We start from the raw sequence: 16,551 nt of genomic DNA, 5'->3' as shown, positions 1-16,551 counted from the left end.
CTATTAGAAACTAATTTTATTTATAGTTTAACTATTCTTAGAGACTAAAATTAACTAATACTAAGAAATAGCGTTCTCTTTATACTAGATAAAGAGGTAATAGTACTCTTTAAAGATAATATAGAGTAGAATAGTCTATTCTATTATATTAATACTTTAAATAACTATAGTCTACTTATAATTACCTAGCTAAATAGACTTTAGTTATTTTTACTTCTCTAAAGCTATAATAATAGCTTTAGTTAATATTATACCTATTATAAAGCTAGTCTTACTAAAGTTATAGATATTCTTATTCTAGATACTATACTTAGCTTTTATATTAGCTACTAGCTAGAACTAGGCTTAAATAGCTATAGAGTCTTTATAGAGAGCTCTTTTATAGTTATACTTATAATTAAACTTTACTTAGAGCTCTAGTTAGCGCTTAATAAATATACTAAGCTATCTTAGGCTAATCTAGGCTAGATTACACTTAGCGTGTAAGAAATTAGCTATATTAGCTATATTAGTAAAGTAAGAGAAGAATTCTTACTTAACTAGGTTAAGTATATACTAAATAATTACCTTCTTCTTAGTCTTATATAAACTTATTATTATTAGCCTATAATCTACCTATAAGAGTTATCTAGTATATTAATAGTGTAAAGTTATATAAAAGATATTATAAGTAGCTATAGCGCGTTATAATAAGAGAGTTATATTTTATTTAATAGTCTAAAGTGTAGTCTATATTCTAGCTTTCTTTAGTAGTTCTATCTAGTGTAGTTAATTATATATTATAGAGTAGAGGTAGTTTTAGTAGAGTCTTAGTATAGATAAACTATAAAGTATACTAGACTGCAAAGTATACACCTACGTTAGAGTAGTAGTAGAAGTAGACTTAGTTTTAATAGACTTAAGCTCTTAGCGAAGCTCTAGAATCTATTAGAAGTATTAGTTTTCTTATTTAGCTAGATTAGTAAGTAGTGCTTTATTACTAGCTTTTAATATAGTAGAATTAGCTTAAATAGTATTAAGCTAGTTTAGAATTAATTATAACGCGTTAGATTATTTTTAAGTAGTTATAGTAGTATAATATAATATAATATTATAAGACGCTATAAGTACGTATTTAGAAGCTTACTAGAAGTGTTAATTATAGCTACGTATAATATCTAGTATAATACAAAATGTTGCGTAAAAAATAAAGTAGAATATAGAAGTAGTAAAAGATATAGCTAGTGTTATAGAGATAGTAGGTAGAGAAGAATAGATATACGTAATTAGTGTATTTACTACGTATTGCTAATAGTATAGAGTTAGACTAAGATAAGAACGTAGCTTAAAGAGCTTCTAATAGAACACGTTTACGCGGGAATTTTAGTGTTATAGATTTTAGGTAAGCTAGCTAGCTACCTAAAATCTATATAGCTAATTAGAGTATAGCGCAGCTCTTAGCGCTTCTTACTAGCTACTACTATAATAGCTAGAGCTATACATAGCGCTTAGGCCTTAGCTAGCTAATTAATAGATTTTAGATAATCTAGTAAGTTACCTAAAATCTGCGCGTTTAGGTATTAGAGAAACGATAGTAGTTACTGTAACACTTATTAAGTATCTAGTCTACTAGAAAAACCTCTTGTTCTAGAGTTAATTACTACTACTATTAATATACTATTATATATAGTTAGTAGCTTTTTATACACTCTTAAAGTAGTAATTAAAGAACTCTATACACTTATATAGCTTATTACTAGCTTCTAAAAATACTAGTATTAAGATTATAAATAGTATTATTAAAAGTAACTTCTTAGAGATCTATATTAAGTATGTAGCGTTAATAGTATAAAGCGCTAAATTTAGAGTAACGCGTTGTAGTAGAGTAGCTAAGAAGTATATGTAGCCGAAAAGTATATAGCTAAGCTTAATATAGCTCGGGCGTTAATACGCACAGACTAGACTATAGAATAATGTAATTCTACTATAATATTGCATAACACACGTGTAACCGACCTACAGCCAGCTAGAACCTATAAATGCAAGGTTGAGTGATCTATGTTTGTAATCACGCAGCCTGTAGGCTATTCTACTGGTCAGCATCTGCTTTGTGGTTTTCCAGCTAATGTGCAGAGAGCAAGACTGTGATTGCCTGCGCATCAACTTTCCCGGCTCTCGTTAAGGGGAACTCGTCGACGCAAGCAATGTCCAAAGGCACAGCGGCTCTAGGCAGCGTGTGCCGCATGGCGTCTCTGACTGCATCTCGACACAGACTAGCCGGCTGCACCATGGCCACCAGTCCATCCCCCCTTGCAGATTTCGCGAGCGCCACCGCCCTGACCGAAGGAATCGTCTTGACAATGCGCGTCTCAAGATCATCCAGATCGAGCCTGAAGCCGCGCAGTTTGAGCTGGCGGTCTCTACGACCGAGACACACAACCTCGCCGTTGTGGTCCCAGTACCCGTCGTCGCCGGTGCAATACATGAGCTCACCCAGATCCGGGCACACGGTATCTGGGACGAAGCGGGCAGCCGTCTCGACGGGCATGTTGGCGTACCCCAGCGCCACCTGCACGCCCGCAATGTGGATTTGGCCCACGGCGCCAGGGGGAAGCAGGCGGCCGTCGCGGCCCAGGATGTACAACCGCGACGTGAGATTAGGGCGGCCGATGGTGACGGGTCGGCGCGGGTGGAGGCGCGTGATGGTGGCGCCCCCAGTCCCTTCGGTTGGGCCGTACATGTTGTAGAGCTTGTGGCCCGGCGCCCATGCATCGACGACGGAGGGCGGCACTTGCTCGCCCACGAGGTACACGGTTTCGAGGTTCGAGAAGTCGGCGGGCAGCAGAGAGCGCGCGACTGATGGCGTCATGATAGCGCTGCTCACGTGATGCAGCACCGAGAAGGGGTCAGCGGCTGAGGCCTGGGGGCGCAGCACTAGTGTGGCGCCGTGCCCCAGGGCGGAAAAGGTCTCGTGGATGCTGCCATCAAATGCCGGCGACATGAACTGGGCAATGCGAACGCCGGGCGCGGCATGCAGCCGCACCTGGAGGTCGCTCTGGAAGGCGACGAGGGCCTGGTGTGTGCAGAGCACGCCCTTAGGCTTCCCCGTCGAGCCGGACGTGAAGCAGAGGTACGCTGGGGCCCGTGGGCGCGGCGTCCGGCTGGTGACGGCGGTGGCGGTGCTGGTGGCTGTTTCAGGTGTGGCGGGAAGACGGGACATCGGTTCCTGGACGAGGCAGTGGGTGCAGCCATCGGGAACGAACTGCCTCTGCCATTCATGGCCAATGACAAAGACACGGCTCCGCGCTGCTCCAAACATGTCGCTGCGCAGCTGGTGCGGCAGCGTCACGTCGAGACTGCAAAACGTCGCCTCGGCCTTGAGCGCCCCTAACAGGCCCACGATCCATTCCAAGCTGCCGTCGGCATGCACACACACGACCTGGTCACTACCACCACCGCCAACACCAACACCAAGCTCCTTGAGCCTCTGAGCGGTGCGCGACGCAAGCCAGTTAAGCTCGGCGTACGTGACGCGCACGCTGCCCATCTCTACAGCGACGGCATCGGCGTGCAAGCGTGCCGTCGTCTCGAATACTGACACGAGATCCTCACTCTGGTGCGCGGCACGCGTCGTGAATCCGGACAGGCAATTCCCCCATGCGCGAAGGCGGCCCTGTATGGGCACTGTCATGACGCCGCCCAGGCACTGCTGCATGCGTATCGAGTGAGTCAGCCGCTCCAGCGCGCTCACGAAGCATGCCGCCATGTCCTCGACTACGCACGCTGCGTACTTGTCAGTATGGTACACAGCACGCAGCGTCATGGCCGCTTCGTCGAGCGCCAGGCTCAGCGGGATGCTGCTCTCAAAGTCGTACCGCACCGGCCGAATAGGGCGCATGCCGTCACGTGTCGGGTCGCTGTCGAGCCCTCGCGTGACCGACAGGGCCGCCTCAAAGTCGCGCTCGAAGCCGTGTTCACACGTGCTCCACTGGTAGCACGAGAGCTCTACGAGATCGCGGAACACGCCCTGCACCATCTCGTCCGTCGTCATGTCCTCGTCGACACTCACGTGTAATGGCAGGGAGTTGAGCAGTGGCCCAATGACTGTGTCGATGCCGTCGAGGGCCGTGTTCCGCCCGCTCATAATGGTCCCAAACACCACACGGCTGCTGTCGGCATACATGGCCTGCACCACCGCCCAGGCTGCATGGAACAGAGCGGCTACTGTGACTCCCAGCTGCCTGGACCTGGCCTGCAGCCGCCCGCTTAAGTGCGCAAAGTCGACGTTGACTTCGTTGCGCATCCGCTGACTGCTGGGTTGCTTCGCTTCTTGCATCGGCTTGCGCACGTCTGGACCGGTAGCCGCCCCCGCATGGCCTTGCACGCGCTTGTTCCAATATTCTGTCGCCGCTGCCCTGTGCTCTCTCCTCACCATCTCGAGCTCTCGCGCGACCGACAAGAACGACTTGCCTGCTTTCACTCCCGCTCCTGTCTCTCCTGCTGCCACCCGCCGAACCTTGTCAGCTAGCCGTTGCATGGCGAATCCGTCCAGGAGGGCGTGATGGATGGAAAGCATAATCGTGGCCTCGCTGTCGCCATGGCTATGCCTGCTGCTGCCCGACGCCTTGTACACCACGCTCTTGAAGACGAACGTCGGCCCGGCTTGCCCCTCCACTCTTGTCAATTCTTCCTCGTACGCCTTGCGGTCAAACGTCACCACGTCCGTCCATGGGAATTGGAACTCGCCCTTGCGCATCACATATGCGCCGGGGCCGGCTTCTTCAAACGTCGTCCGGAAGATGGGCTCAAGGGCCATGACTGTCTTCCAAGCGTACTTGATGAAGGGCAAGTCTTCGAGATGCCATGTCTCAAAGTAGTGGATCGTGCTCTGGCCGCTCTGGATGAAGGCGGCTTGGAGATCAGTTGCCGGCGCAGAATCTGCATCTAGCATCGGCCCGCTTGCCACTTGTTCTGAGAGTGGTAATGGATCCTCCAAGTCGTTTGACTCGTGCAGAAGCCTTGATCGTGCCGCGTCGATGACCATGCTTGCACCGTCTTCCTCTGCATCGCTCGAGTAGGCGGGGCTTGGAGTCGAATCTTCGGACGAGGAGAGCTCTTTGCACTCTGTCACTTGTACGATTGTCCGAGACTCGAGTTTCTTGGACGTTACCATGTCGTCTTCGAAGGGGCTCTGCGCGTCTACGGCTCGCAACAAGTCTTCGATGGAGGGCGATGTGAGTAGCGCCAAGACCGTTGGCGGCTTCGACACTGTACGCTTGCATGCATTTTGCACTTCGACGGCCGAGATGGAATGACCTCCTAGCCCTGTGAAGCATTTCGATGTGTCGATGCTTTCTGGTCGTACGCCTAGGGCTTTTGCGATGCAGGAGAGTACCAAGGCGCGCTCTGAGGATGGTGATGCGATCATTGCGTAAAACGTGGATGAAAGTGTAGGAGGAAAACGAAAACTGAGAAGCGCTAAGGTGTATGAAAAGAATGCTCGGATGCCGATGGTTGATCTTGTCGGTTACAATGGGGTAGTTCGTGAGGGGTAGTTGTAGGCAATGGTATTTGCTTCACACTACAAGAGAATAGTAGGGGAAGTAGTAAGAATAAGTCTTGCTAGTCTCCTTGCGTGCGCAGCGCAGGTTAAGAGCAAGTTCCTAGGTTGTGGCGCTAACGAGAGAAGTAAACCTATTGGGACCCAAGCGTTCTTTTTCCTTGACTGTGTCCCTTGGGTTACATAGTGCAAGAGATATCGAACCCTCCCGTCTACACCTGTTCGCTGGTGCTATGGTACTGGATCAAGTCGATGCTCGGAGATATCCTCCTCCGTGCCCCCGGCATCTGCTCCTGAGTTGTTTCCTCCGTTACCTGGTCTTCGGGAACCGAGAGATGGACCCAATCGAATGCCGACATGGGCCACTTCAATCCTCATAGGCCAAAGGATCTTTCCCCAACAGATACCAAGGACTGGAAACATGATGAGCTCTAGGTCCGATCCGAGACCAGTCCATTGCAGCTGTAGCTGAGGGAACCCATGGTACAAGATGTCTTGCAAAGTTTTCCCGAGAATCTCTGCAATGATTCTTGTCTGCTCTTCAGCTCTGTCCACCCTCACCAGTTCCTTGTTCCTCCATCACGATTCGGATCTGGCTATACAAATTCACTCTTCGATTACCACGAGTATGGTAGATATTAGAGAAGACGGCTGGGCGTTCTCTGGTTCTTCACGCTGGATTTGTGAATGCCTTTTCTGGGCGCATCCAGAGTTATGCTGGTATCTGCACGAATTATGAATATACAGTTCCGGAAGCCGACATGATGTCTGTGTTGCCAAGCCTTGCGGCTCTGGCCATCATTATGCTACGCGGAATTCTCATCTTTGGTCCGTGTGGTCCGTGTGTATACGCTTTGCTTGATCGTTGTACACGAGCTTCATGCGGTGCAAGGTATGTAAGAGCTTGGTCAACGGCCTGATCTTGATCTTTTTTGTACAACAGGCTAATAGACGTCTCAGCAGTCACACTACCTAGGTACGGTTGGCTTCGTCACATCAACCAGGACTCATCACATGGCAATGGCTTTCGAGTATGTTCTTCTTGATTCGTAGTGCGATGTTCGCGTACCTATCTTTGCCAACTCTTTGGCACCAAGTCAAATGCGCAATGCCACGCATTCCTCAGTGGATAGACCTTGGTGATGGTCCACCCCGCACTGTCCGCCAGCGCCATCCACTCGTCCCTCGTCCTCTCCACACCATTTGCTGCAATCATCATGTTCATGTCACCATACCTCGATAGCCTCTTACTCCTCGTCGTATCCAGCATCTCCTCCAGGATGATCAACTTGCTCTTCTCTCCAGGCACAATTGCCTTTTCAATGTTACGCAAAATGCGTCTCGCATCATCATCCCGCCAATCATGCAGCGTCCACTTGATCGTATAGATCCTGGACGGCGGAATACTCTCAAAGAAATCCCCCCCAATTAAATTCTCGACCGGAATCTGCGCACCCACATCCGCAAACTGTCGATCGTTCGAATGGAACAGCGGCTTCGCGTACTCGATGACATGCGGCAGATCGTAGATACCGCCCTTGAGCGCCTTGTGCGCGCGCAACAGCATCGCAATGAAGCCGCCGCCTCCGCCCCCAATATCCATAATCGTTTCGCCGTGAAAGTCTTCCCACGGGTAATCGGCTAGGATACCGGGTGCCTGCGCGGCCGCACCCGCACCGAGCGTCGCATGCAGCTGCGGGACCCATCCCTGGCCGCGAAAATACTCGAACATGTTGAGATCCGTATCGTAATTGATTTGCGCCGCAGACCTTACGGCGTCCTTGCGCAGCGACGACGGTATACCGCGTGCCATGTCGTAGAACTGGGTGCCGTACAGCGACGCCCAGCGATGCCACTGCGTCCAGTGGTCTGAGAGGAGGAGTCGGGACGTGGCATTGTTGGTGTACGTCTTTGACGTCTTGTCGAACGCGAAGATGCCGTTGCTGATTAGGACGCGGAGGACTTGGGCGAGGCGGTCGCTGCGGGCTGAGCACGTGCCAGCGAGGGAGTCGATGGTTGTTGGGCCCGAGGTTTCGAGGGCGTCGGCGATGCGTAGGTCGACGGCTGCGACGAGGCATTTGGCATGCACGTAGCCTGGAGTGGGGGTGGTTAGTTAAACGCGGGGGGCAATATGTGGAATTGGATGGGGGGCTTTTTCAACATACCTAGGAAGTGGTCGGCTAGTACGAGGTACCCTGGCTCGAGCATTTGTTCAATCTCGTGCAGCAGGTCGATGGATTTGTTGGCTAGGCGCTGTAGCTCTGGATCTGGAAGAGAACCTTTGGTGTGATCGTGCAGGCCTTTCTGTAGTTCCTGGCTGACAGCTTGTGATTTGAGAGTGCGGAGGACATCTTCGAGGTGAGTGTTTAGAGAGGTCAGGGTGCTGGCCATTGTGGTTACTAGGTTTTCGTGCGCTTACACGAACTGAAAGATGGGTATAGAAAGCGATGATAGAGAATGTTTTTCACAATTGGCAAGTCTTGAGGAAGTGTAATGGCATCGATATGATGGCGTGAGGAGGACGGTTCGATCTACGATGTTGATACCGATCTGGCTAGCGCGAGATCGGGATCTTGGTGGGGATGTAGGTCGGTACCCGACGAACCTCAGCTGCGAAAGAGTGCAGCCAATAGTCAGACACCATCGATGTACGGTACCTTGATCGTCAAAGTCGTGGATTGGGCGATAGTCTGCAATACGTTGGGAGATGGCTGCCTACTAGAATGCTTGTGTATGGGTGCGAGACTTGGACATGTGAAACATTATGGGTACTGCGAAGAACAGCATCCCTAGGGAACAATGTCTCGAGACGATTATAGAGAGTGTCGCGTGTCTCAATTACTGGTGAAACTAAGTAGTGCGGTCTTCTGAGGCGAATTTGTCGACAGATATCGTTCAAGGATAACATGCGAAGGATATCAGGACTGGCTGCCCTAGGTACTAGATAGTTCATTGGTGAAATATGTTTACCAGTCTTTCCTCTGGTTATACAGCTGGGATTCAATTCATTGCTTATAATCTACAGACACTTTGCGTTATGTACATTTCCCATACATGCCCGAATGGGAAGAACAAGGCTCACACGAGGCAAGCGAAGAGGCTAGCTAGGGTACTTCCGTAACGCCACTCTGAAAACCTCCTTTCATGCCATGTCGATCAGCTTCCTGTTCAGTGAAAATGTTGAATATGTCGACTTGGTCGACCTGTGCCGGGTTTGTTGTCGGAAAGGCAAGGTTCACGCCAAGATACAGCAAGAATCCTGTTGCACCCCCGAACAGGAATGAGAGGTCAAAGAGCTTCGCCGCGCCAAATGTGACATGAACGCCTGGATTGATCGCATTGATGAAGCCCGGCAACTGCGGTGCCCACGTGACCACCCACGCGAAAATGGCTCGCCAGTTGAAGCCATGAGTATACCAATACGGAGCGTACGGGTCCGTGTCGTAGAGCGCAGATAATTGAAGGCGACGGCGTCGAATAACGAAGTAATCGCAGATCTGTATCCCTAAGATGGGACCGATAATGATGGTGTACGACGAGACGACATTGAGAAAAACCGATGCACTCGTGAGGAGCTGCCAGGGACATGAGCAACAGGCTACTGCCAGTGCGAGAAGGGCTCCGCGCCGGATGTCGAGGTACTTGGGCGCCAGACCAGCGAGATCCATACCAGTGCTGAATCCATTCTCGAATGTATTGACCACGAGTTGACAGGCCATCAGACCAAAGGCCACGAAGAAACTGGCAGCCCGTGTTTTCGCCGAGTAGTCATCTTCCAGCCATCGCAGGGCTATCTCTGTGGGGTTCCAGACGGGCTGTCCGTAGATTGCCTGAGTTGCTGATGCAGTGATGCAACCGAAAAGTGGCATGAGGGTGCCGAACAGCAAGATCGACGTCCATTGCCCTGTGATCTGGGCTCCTGGTGTGCGAGCAAAACGAGTAAAGTCGGGTTGGCTCATCAGTCCCACTGCGATTGAACCAATTACTGTCGTGACCGCCTTGCAGATGCCCCATCCAATGTCACTGTCTGGTAGCGGACCTCGCGACAGCAGTGGTCCGCCACCGCCCGCGCGAGTAACGGCCCAAATCGTGATCGCCAGGAGCGTGCAGAATGAATAGACGTTCAGTGCCACAAACACACGCACAATTTTCCTTCGTTCGAGGCGCGCACAAAGGAACGGTACCGAGAGAAGATTGAAGACGACCCAGCCGATGAGCTGCTGCGTGGTGATATTCGCAGAAAGCGGCAGCGTATTTTCCATGCGATGGAAGGAGGGAAAAATGGCGCTGAGCATCGCGGTAATGCAAACACCACCCAGATAAGACTGCACAGCGATACCCACGATGCCACACATGATGCGCTGAATCACAGGAATGTAGGATCCACGCAGACCCCACAGCGCGCGCGAGTAGACTGGGAATCCAATGTGCCAGTCGGCACCGATGAATCCTACTGCGACTGCCACGGCAGCTATTATGATTCGTCCTATGACGATGGCGAGCATGACTTGCCATACTGACAGGCCGAGTGCGACCATTGAGGAGCCCATGGTGAAGTTGGTCAGAGAGACGTGCCAGGCTAGCCAGAAGGCGATGTATGTCCATGTTGTCCACTGGCTTCGTGATGGGGGCAGAGGCCGGATGTCGTCATTGATCCACCGATTGACGTCCTCGTGTTGCAGTCTCAAATGCCTAGAATCGATTAGTTTTGGACATTTTGGCGTCTCAAAATGTTAAACATACATTATGGCGGTATCCTATTCTACTGAGCAAGCTGCTTTGGATGCTGCTATGCTGTTACAGGCCGTTCTGATGTAGCCAAAGACTCTGTACCGTCGTGTGAGCTGGGATGAGGTGGATCTAATATATACTCGGTACCCGAGACCAGAAACAACCGACCTAGTAGTCCACTCCGCTTGATCGCTTCTTCCAACTTTAGCGGCATGACCTCGAACTAGGTCTTGCATGTTGGTAGATTGGTAATCATCAAATGCACAACATCATATTGAGAGTACATGGGAGTGGAAGTCTGGACCATACTAGAGTCATGCAAAGCCTAGTGCAGTATCCGTCTGAAACGCCAACAAGCATCCACGGACGTTTTGTGCTGACTGAGACTTCTTCTTTACGAACACTTTTGAATGAGATTTTGATAACGTGGCGAAATCATCGATGGACATGATAAAGTACTGTATCAATACATCGGACATCAAGCTAGAGTTCTTGTCTGAGAACGCACAGCAAGAATTTATTCCACGCGATATGACTAACTACGGTGTGTTTTGGAAGCTACATAGAGGAACATGAGTCATGTCATGAGACTTGTAGATCTTAGGAGCGTGGAGACATCCGGATGTCCAAGCAGCACAACTGGCCTCTCAGCGGCCTGTGGATCCCTACAATTTGTAACCGAGGATCCGCTTGGACCAAAAGCTCTCGATACTGCTCTTTCGTTCGTTTTTTAGCATTGAATAGCTGTAGCATGCTAATATCGTCTTGCAGCAGCTCAAGTCTCTGTTGTCTGGGAAGAGTGGCAGCATCCCATTCTGGAAGCACGTTCTCGGCGATGATAAGGCGCGTTCCTGGCCCGCTTTCTTCTAGGGCCGATACGATCGCCTTCAGAATGCGTACGCAATTTGCGTCGTCATTGTTGTGCAAGCAGTGCTTGAGGAAGAATGCACCTTCTTTTAAGGGCTTTTGAGGGGTGAAATAGTCGTGAACCTCAAATTTCAACCTGTCGTCCAACCCAGCTCTGGCGACCTGCTCAACGACATTTTCATTGACAAAAACATCTTGAACTACAAATTTCAAGTGTTCAAAGCGCTGTATGGAGGCTCTGTTAGCAATGATCCTTTGTTGGGGAACTAACCATAATACTTACCTCAGCCAGACATCTCGCAACTTGCCCCTCTCCCCCTCCAACGTCCACTACCATTCCTTCAACATCGTCCCAATCATACGCATCCTTGATTTCACCTAGTAACAACGGCTCATGGAGGCCGTGCTGAAATCGCGCCAGCTTTTCAGGCTGTCTCTCCCAAAACGCATAACACCCCTCACCAAACCTGATCTCAAATGCGCTGGGCTTCGCTCCATCTTCTCTCACAGGAGCCAAGAGTGCATCGGGCAAGGTCGTCGCAGACCCTCCAAACACCTCCAGACTCGTGCGGGTAAAGGATGCAAAGTGAGGGTGCTCTTTGACAAAGGCGGAGAAGCGCGTGTGGGCGAAGTTGCCTTCGGAAACTTCTTGGAAACATCCTCGGGCTTGGAGAAGGCGCATAACGCGCGTCAATACCGACGAGTCTACGCCGAATTCAGTCGCGAGCAAGGAGCTAGATGTCGTACCGTTGAGAGGAATGTGCTGGAAAATCTCTAGCTCGCTTGCGCAGCGGAATGCAGCAGTGTCGGCACATGCGCCACGGATGTTGGCCCAGTACTCGAGGGGGTGGACAAGGCCGTGTATCGCATTGTTGGCACTTTCGAGAAAGGCATTGCGGAGTTGGTCGAATTCGCGATTATCGATTTCAGAAAGAGTATCCGCTGTCTTCTCCAGGTGCGCTTCGACTTCGCTGGTCAGGGTGCGGAGTTCCCTCAGCAACGTAAGCAGGTGCGTTCTTTCTGTATCCATTGTAACTATCTTGTAACTGCTAAAATCTTTGGTACATTACCACTACTGATTCTTGCTCTTATCTATATCAGGGATTGATCATGTTATACGTTGATCGCTTTCCGGTTAGCTCGTGGTTGAGTTGGCGATGCGCGCCTCTGCGCTCGGCCACCGACGTCTGCATCACAGTGTTTCCACGTGTATACTTGCCCAAGTGAAATATAAACATGGTGGTCAACTTGTCCGTTTTGCTCATAGGGAAGCCTCCGCCGAAATGGCCAATGAAAACTTATCATTCTTCTTGTCTCCATCATGGATTCTGGTGATCGCCTCCGTCTGCGGTTCGATCGTATTACTACTATGGCGATATCTCCAGAAACCGGCACTGGTACTTGCACCAGGAGTCCCAGTAATGGGTAAGCCAGACGATTCCAGCTTTGAGAAAGCAGTTCGGGATGGCGATGAAACAGTGAGTCCCATCTCCACAAGCACCAGCTGAAAATGGCGCACTAACTTCGATCTTCAGTACCCCGAAGGCGTCTATCAGATAGCTTTACCGACCATGCCACATGTGTTCTTCCCACCAAAGGCGATGAAAGAGCTCTATTCATCGACCTCCGCAAGCTTTGCCGCTCATACGGCTGATATCCTTCTCGGGAAATACACGTATCAGGGTGAGGAGAACATAGAGCTCAAATCGGGTATCCGGGCTATGTCGAACAATCTGGACGTGGTGATTAGGTCTTTCGAGTCTGATGTTACCTATGCATTCGAAACAGTCTTTGGAAATTGCAGCGAATGGGTGACTGTGGATCAGATCTGGCCTGCTACCTTCCGGCTCGCGGCTATCATGAGCTCCCGCCCTTTCCTTGGTAAAGAGCTGAGCCGCGAACCGAAATGGTTCGCCGCCATGACAGATTATGTGGAGAGTCTGAGCAATGCAGTTGGCAGCTTGAGGCCGGTACCTACTGTCGTCCGATTCTTCTTCGAGTCGCGCATCCCACGCATCCGGAACCTTGTGAAGGCACGCGATCGTATGGAGGATCTGATGCTGCCAGTCATCCAAGAGCATCTTGATCGTTACCTTGCGACAGGAAAAGATTCCAAATCCCGGCGCACAGCTGCTATAAGCTCTGACGGGGGCGAGCTACTTGATTGGATGATTCCGGAGTACTCGAATCCATCCGCAAAAAAGCTGGCCCGCGATGAGATCACAATCATCCTTGAGTCAGTGATGAATATATCAGGAGGTCTCAGCCATTCGCTCTTTAACATCGCGAAGTATTCTGAGTACCAGGCACCACTGCGAGAAGAGTATGAGGAGGTTGTACAGAAGACGAAGGGACTGAGCAAGGCTGCCCTATTCAACATGAAGAAGATGGATAGCTTCATGAAGGAAGTACATCGCCTGAACCCCCCATCCATGAGTAAGTTCTTTTGCTAATCTAATTGAATCGTTCCAAACTAACGCATAATGATAGTGGCTATTATGAGAAAGGTAGTCGATCCAAACGGCATGCAACTCTCAGTGGGGCCCCGTATCCCATACGGGACACTGTGCGCCGTTAGTGCTGATCGCGTCAACATGTCACCAGAATATTATCCTGAGCCGAACAAGTTTGATGGCTATCGGTTCTATCGCATGCGCCAACAGCCTGGGGAAGAGTTCAGACATCAGCTTGTCTCTACTAGTAACTCTGAGATTAATTTCTCATTTGGTGGCCGAGCTTGCCCTGGTCGCATTTTTTTCTCCGCTTTGGAGAAAGTTGTGTTGGCCTATTTGTTGACAAACTATGACATCCGCGTCAAGCCAGGTCATGAGCACGTAGATAGCAGGTATATCGATGGCATCAGGGTTGTCATCGATCCTCGCGCGATTATCCAGATTAAGAAGAAACATGCATCATGAAATGAAAAACACGCAGTTCAACAAGACTTTGTCTCTCTACAACCTGTGAAGACTTTGCCACAACGTGTCCAGCCCACACAGAAGTGCCCGGGCAGGAGCCGAGATACCGTCTTCATTTTGCTCCAACCGTCACAAAAAGAAATGGCACTGTCAAGTTGTTGATATTCGCGATAGCTGTGATTCAGAGGCAAGTTTTGCGTTCGCGTGAAGATCGATCGTACGATTCATAAATGGCTCTCCGCTTTTCTACGTCATAGAAGGTTCAAAGCATTAGGTTGATGGTAATGACAGTAATGGAGCTGTCGTTAAATTGGACCGTACATGATGATTGGGAGCATGTATGCGATCAGGCTGTTTGACACTCGGCTTGTAGAGGATGTAAGCCCTTTGATTGGCTCGTAGATGTATACTTGGTTTTTGGACAGGTGGGAGAATTCTTTGGTAGTACTGAGTTAGGCTCCCCGCACGTGTTTTAGAGCTATGTGCATAGCACTCGGTCCTAGGAAAGTCCAACCTGATCCGACTTATGCCGCTCTTCCATGTATGTCGGCTTCAGCTCACTGATTGTTCTCCCGATTGTTAAATCTAGACTTCGACTTGCGTTGTATTCATGCTTTATCTAAAGTTCGCTATATAGTCTTCCTCAAGCTACGTTCAAACCTTCTCTTGAGTTACGCTCTCAACACTGATTTGGATAGTTCTCTCGTCACTAGTCTCAGAGCCAACATCGTTGTTCTTCGCGGATCGGTAAAACCCAACAAAGGTGAGACCTGCAACTCCAGTGACCCCAAGAAGCAGCCAGAAAGCGGCTCGGTAACCATTCAGCAACGAAGATTCCTCATTAGGGTCTTTGGTGTAGCTCTTCGCAGTAGCGTTAGCCAAAGCAAGTAAGATCGCGCTACCAGTCTGGTAGGCGACCATCAACATAGCTGTGGCTTGCCCATGCTGTTCTTTCGGTATAGTGTTGAGAGTAGTCGCCTGGGCACGTACTACAGCAGGCGCGTTTCCGAAGAGGTAAAGCAATGCGAAACAGATAATGTAGGCTCGATGAGCATCTAGTTGCAGCAGACCCCACGGGATTATGAAACCGGCAGTCCACAGGTAGGCTCCTCCGATCTGCACTCGGACGGAGGTGCGAGAGGCGAGGAAACTGCCCAGGGCTCCGGAGACAGTCGACGCCACAGCTGCTGGCTAGAATCATGTTAGCATATACTGTGCTTGATTGTGTGTGAACAGGTGCTCGAAACTCACCAGTAGATAAACAGCTGAGCGAATCGGTGACAGGCGAAGGCAATTCAGGTAGACCTGCGTGGCCAAGAGGATCCAAGTAGCGAAACCACCTCCGAAAATGACAAAGGTCAATAGCATCAGCATCATGTTGCGATTGAAGATGAAGGGTTTCGGAAGAATGGGGTTGTCGGTGCGACGCTCGTAGATGGGGAAGCAGATCACGAGTAGTGCGCCCAAGATGATGGTGATGAGGATTTCAGGACTGGTCCAACCACGATTACCACCATCGTCGATACCGTAGATGAGCATCGGAAGGCCGGTGATGATTAGACCCAGGCCAACTTTGTCGAACTTCTTTGTTGGGTCAGGCGTTGGCTTGGGGAACACTGGAACGACGAAGAAGCCGGCGATGCATAGGAAACTGTTCATGGCTAGAACTAACCAGAACAGTGAGCGCCATCCTGCGGGAGATTCTGTTCATGACCGTTAGACTTGTTTCTAGCAAAGATGGAACTATCGCAACCTACCGACGAGAAGTGCACCAAGGATCATTCCTGAGATCATGCCGAGAGGTCCACACATGATCAGAAGCGACAGTCCTTTCGTACGTTTTTTCTCATCAGTGAACAGATGTGTGATCATAGGCGGTGCAGTAGCCGTCTAGTACATGACCAATGGTATGTCAGCTTCTTTCTGATGGTTACTTTCTCAAAAGGGTTGGTCTGCTTACACTCATGGCTGCACCAACGCCGCAAAATACCCGCCCAGGAATGAGCCCGTATCTGCTTGGTGTTGCGGCGCAAAGCGCACTTGCCCAAGTCAAAAAACCGGTTCCAAACAGAAACCCAAAGCGCAGTCCGTACTTGTCGACAACAGCACCGGAGATAGGGAGGATTGTGGCGAAAGCGAGGTTGTAGCCGATCAGGACCCAGTTGACGTCGAATGGTGTCATGTCAAGGGACTTCATGATGGCTGAAAGCCCAAAGTTGACCATTGTTGCTTGAAACGTGTCGATATACATGGCCATACAGGCCAGTGTAGTGACGGTCCATGACAAGCGGTCAGATCTCGTGGCTTGGTTCTCAGCCCTCAGCCATGAGGGTGTCGAGATCAAGTTCATAGTGATGTCGGTATGGTGTAAAAAATGCCCAGTATAGGAAGCAATAAGATCTGGCAATAAGGACTGAGATTGTAGAAGATAGGTGTAACAGTCGTCGTAATTGGGTTGAGGGTCGGATGGGCCCGCCGGAAATTTTGCGGAAACTT

General features: G+C 50.0%; 5 protein-coding genes across 5 annotated transcripts; 1 reads left to right on the top strand and 4 right to left on the bottom strand.

Moving 5' to 3' along the window:
- Positions 1 to 2,101: 2,101 nt before the first annotated feature.
- J4E93_008161 (NRPS) lies at positions 2,102 to 5,261 on the bottom strand (the record flags this gene model as incomplete). Its single annotated transcript, XM_049346063.1, has 2 exons — positions 2,102 to 5,168; positions 5,254 to 5,261. 2 exons carry the CDS (start codon positions 5,259 to 5,261, stop codon positions 2,102 to 2,104), a joined length of 3,075 nt encoding a protein of 1,024 aa, XP_049196996.1.
- A 1,347-nt stretch (positions 5,262 to 6,608) lies between these two features.
- Positions 6,609 to 7,930, bottom strand: J4E93_008160 (uncharacterized protein; the record flags this gene model as incomplete). The annotated part of the gene is made up of 2 exons (XM_049346062.1): positions 6,609 to 7,633; positions 7,705 to 7,930. The coding sequence occupies 2 exons, from the start codon at positions 7,928 to 7,930 to the stop codon at positions 6,609 to 6,611; spliced, it is 1,251 nt and encodes a 416-aa protein (XP_049196995.1).
- A 713-nt stretch (positions 7,931 to 8,643) lies between these two features.
- On the bottom strand, positions 8,644 to 10,089 carry J4E93_008159 (uncharacterized protein; the record flags this gene model as incomplete). The annotated part of the gene is made up of 1 exon (XM_049346061.1): positions 8,644 to 10,089. The coding sequence occupies one exon, from the start codon at positions 10,087 to 10,089 to the stop codon at positions 8,644 to 8,646; it is 1,446 nt and encodes a 481-aa protein (XP_049196994.1).
- A 2,619-nt stretch (positions 10,090 to 12,708) lies between these two features.
- J4E93_008158 (uncharacterized protein) lies at positions 12,709 to 13,590 on the top strand (the record flags this gene model as incomplete). Its single annotated transcript, XM_049346060.1, has 1 exon — positions 12,709 to 13,590. The coding sequence occupies one exon, from the start codon at positions 12,709 to 12,711 to the stop codon at positions 13,588 to 13,590; it is 882 nt and encodes a 293-aa protein (XP_049196993.1).
- A 1,662-nt stretch (positions 13,591 to 15,252) lies between these two features.
- On the bottom strand, positions 15,253 to 16,021 carry J4E93_008157 (uncharacterized protein; the record flags this gene model as incomplete). Its single annotated transcript, XM_049346059.1, has 3 exons — positions 15,253 to 15,746; positions 15,894 to 15,900; positions 16,016 to 16,021. The coding sequence occupies 3 exons, from the start codon at positions 16,019 to 16,021 to the stop codon at positions 15,253 to 15,255; spliced, it is 507 nt and encodes a 168-aa protein (XP_049196992.1).
- Between the last annotated feature and the right edge of the window lie 530 nt (positions 16,022 to 16,551).

This window comes from Alternaria ventricosa, assembly GCF_023758065.1.
Source record: "Alternaria ventricosa strain BMP 2768 chromosome Unknown scaffold_15, whole genome shotgun sequence".
NCBI classification, from domain to species: domain Eukaryota; kingdom Fungi; phylum Ascomycota; class Dothideomycetes; order Pleosporales; family Pleosporaceae; genus Alternaria; species Alternaria ventricosa.
Note: the sequence above shows the minus strand (reverse complement) of the source record. Positions and strands in the feature narration are given on the sequence as shown.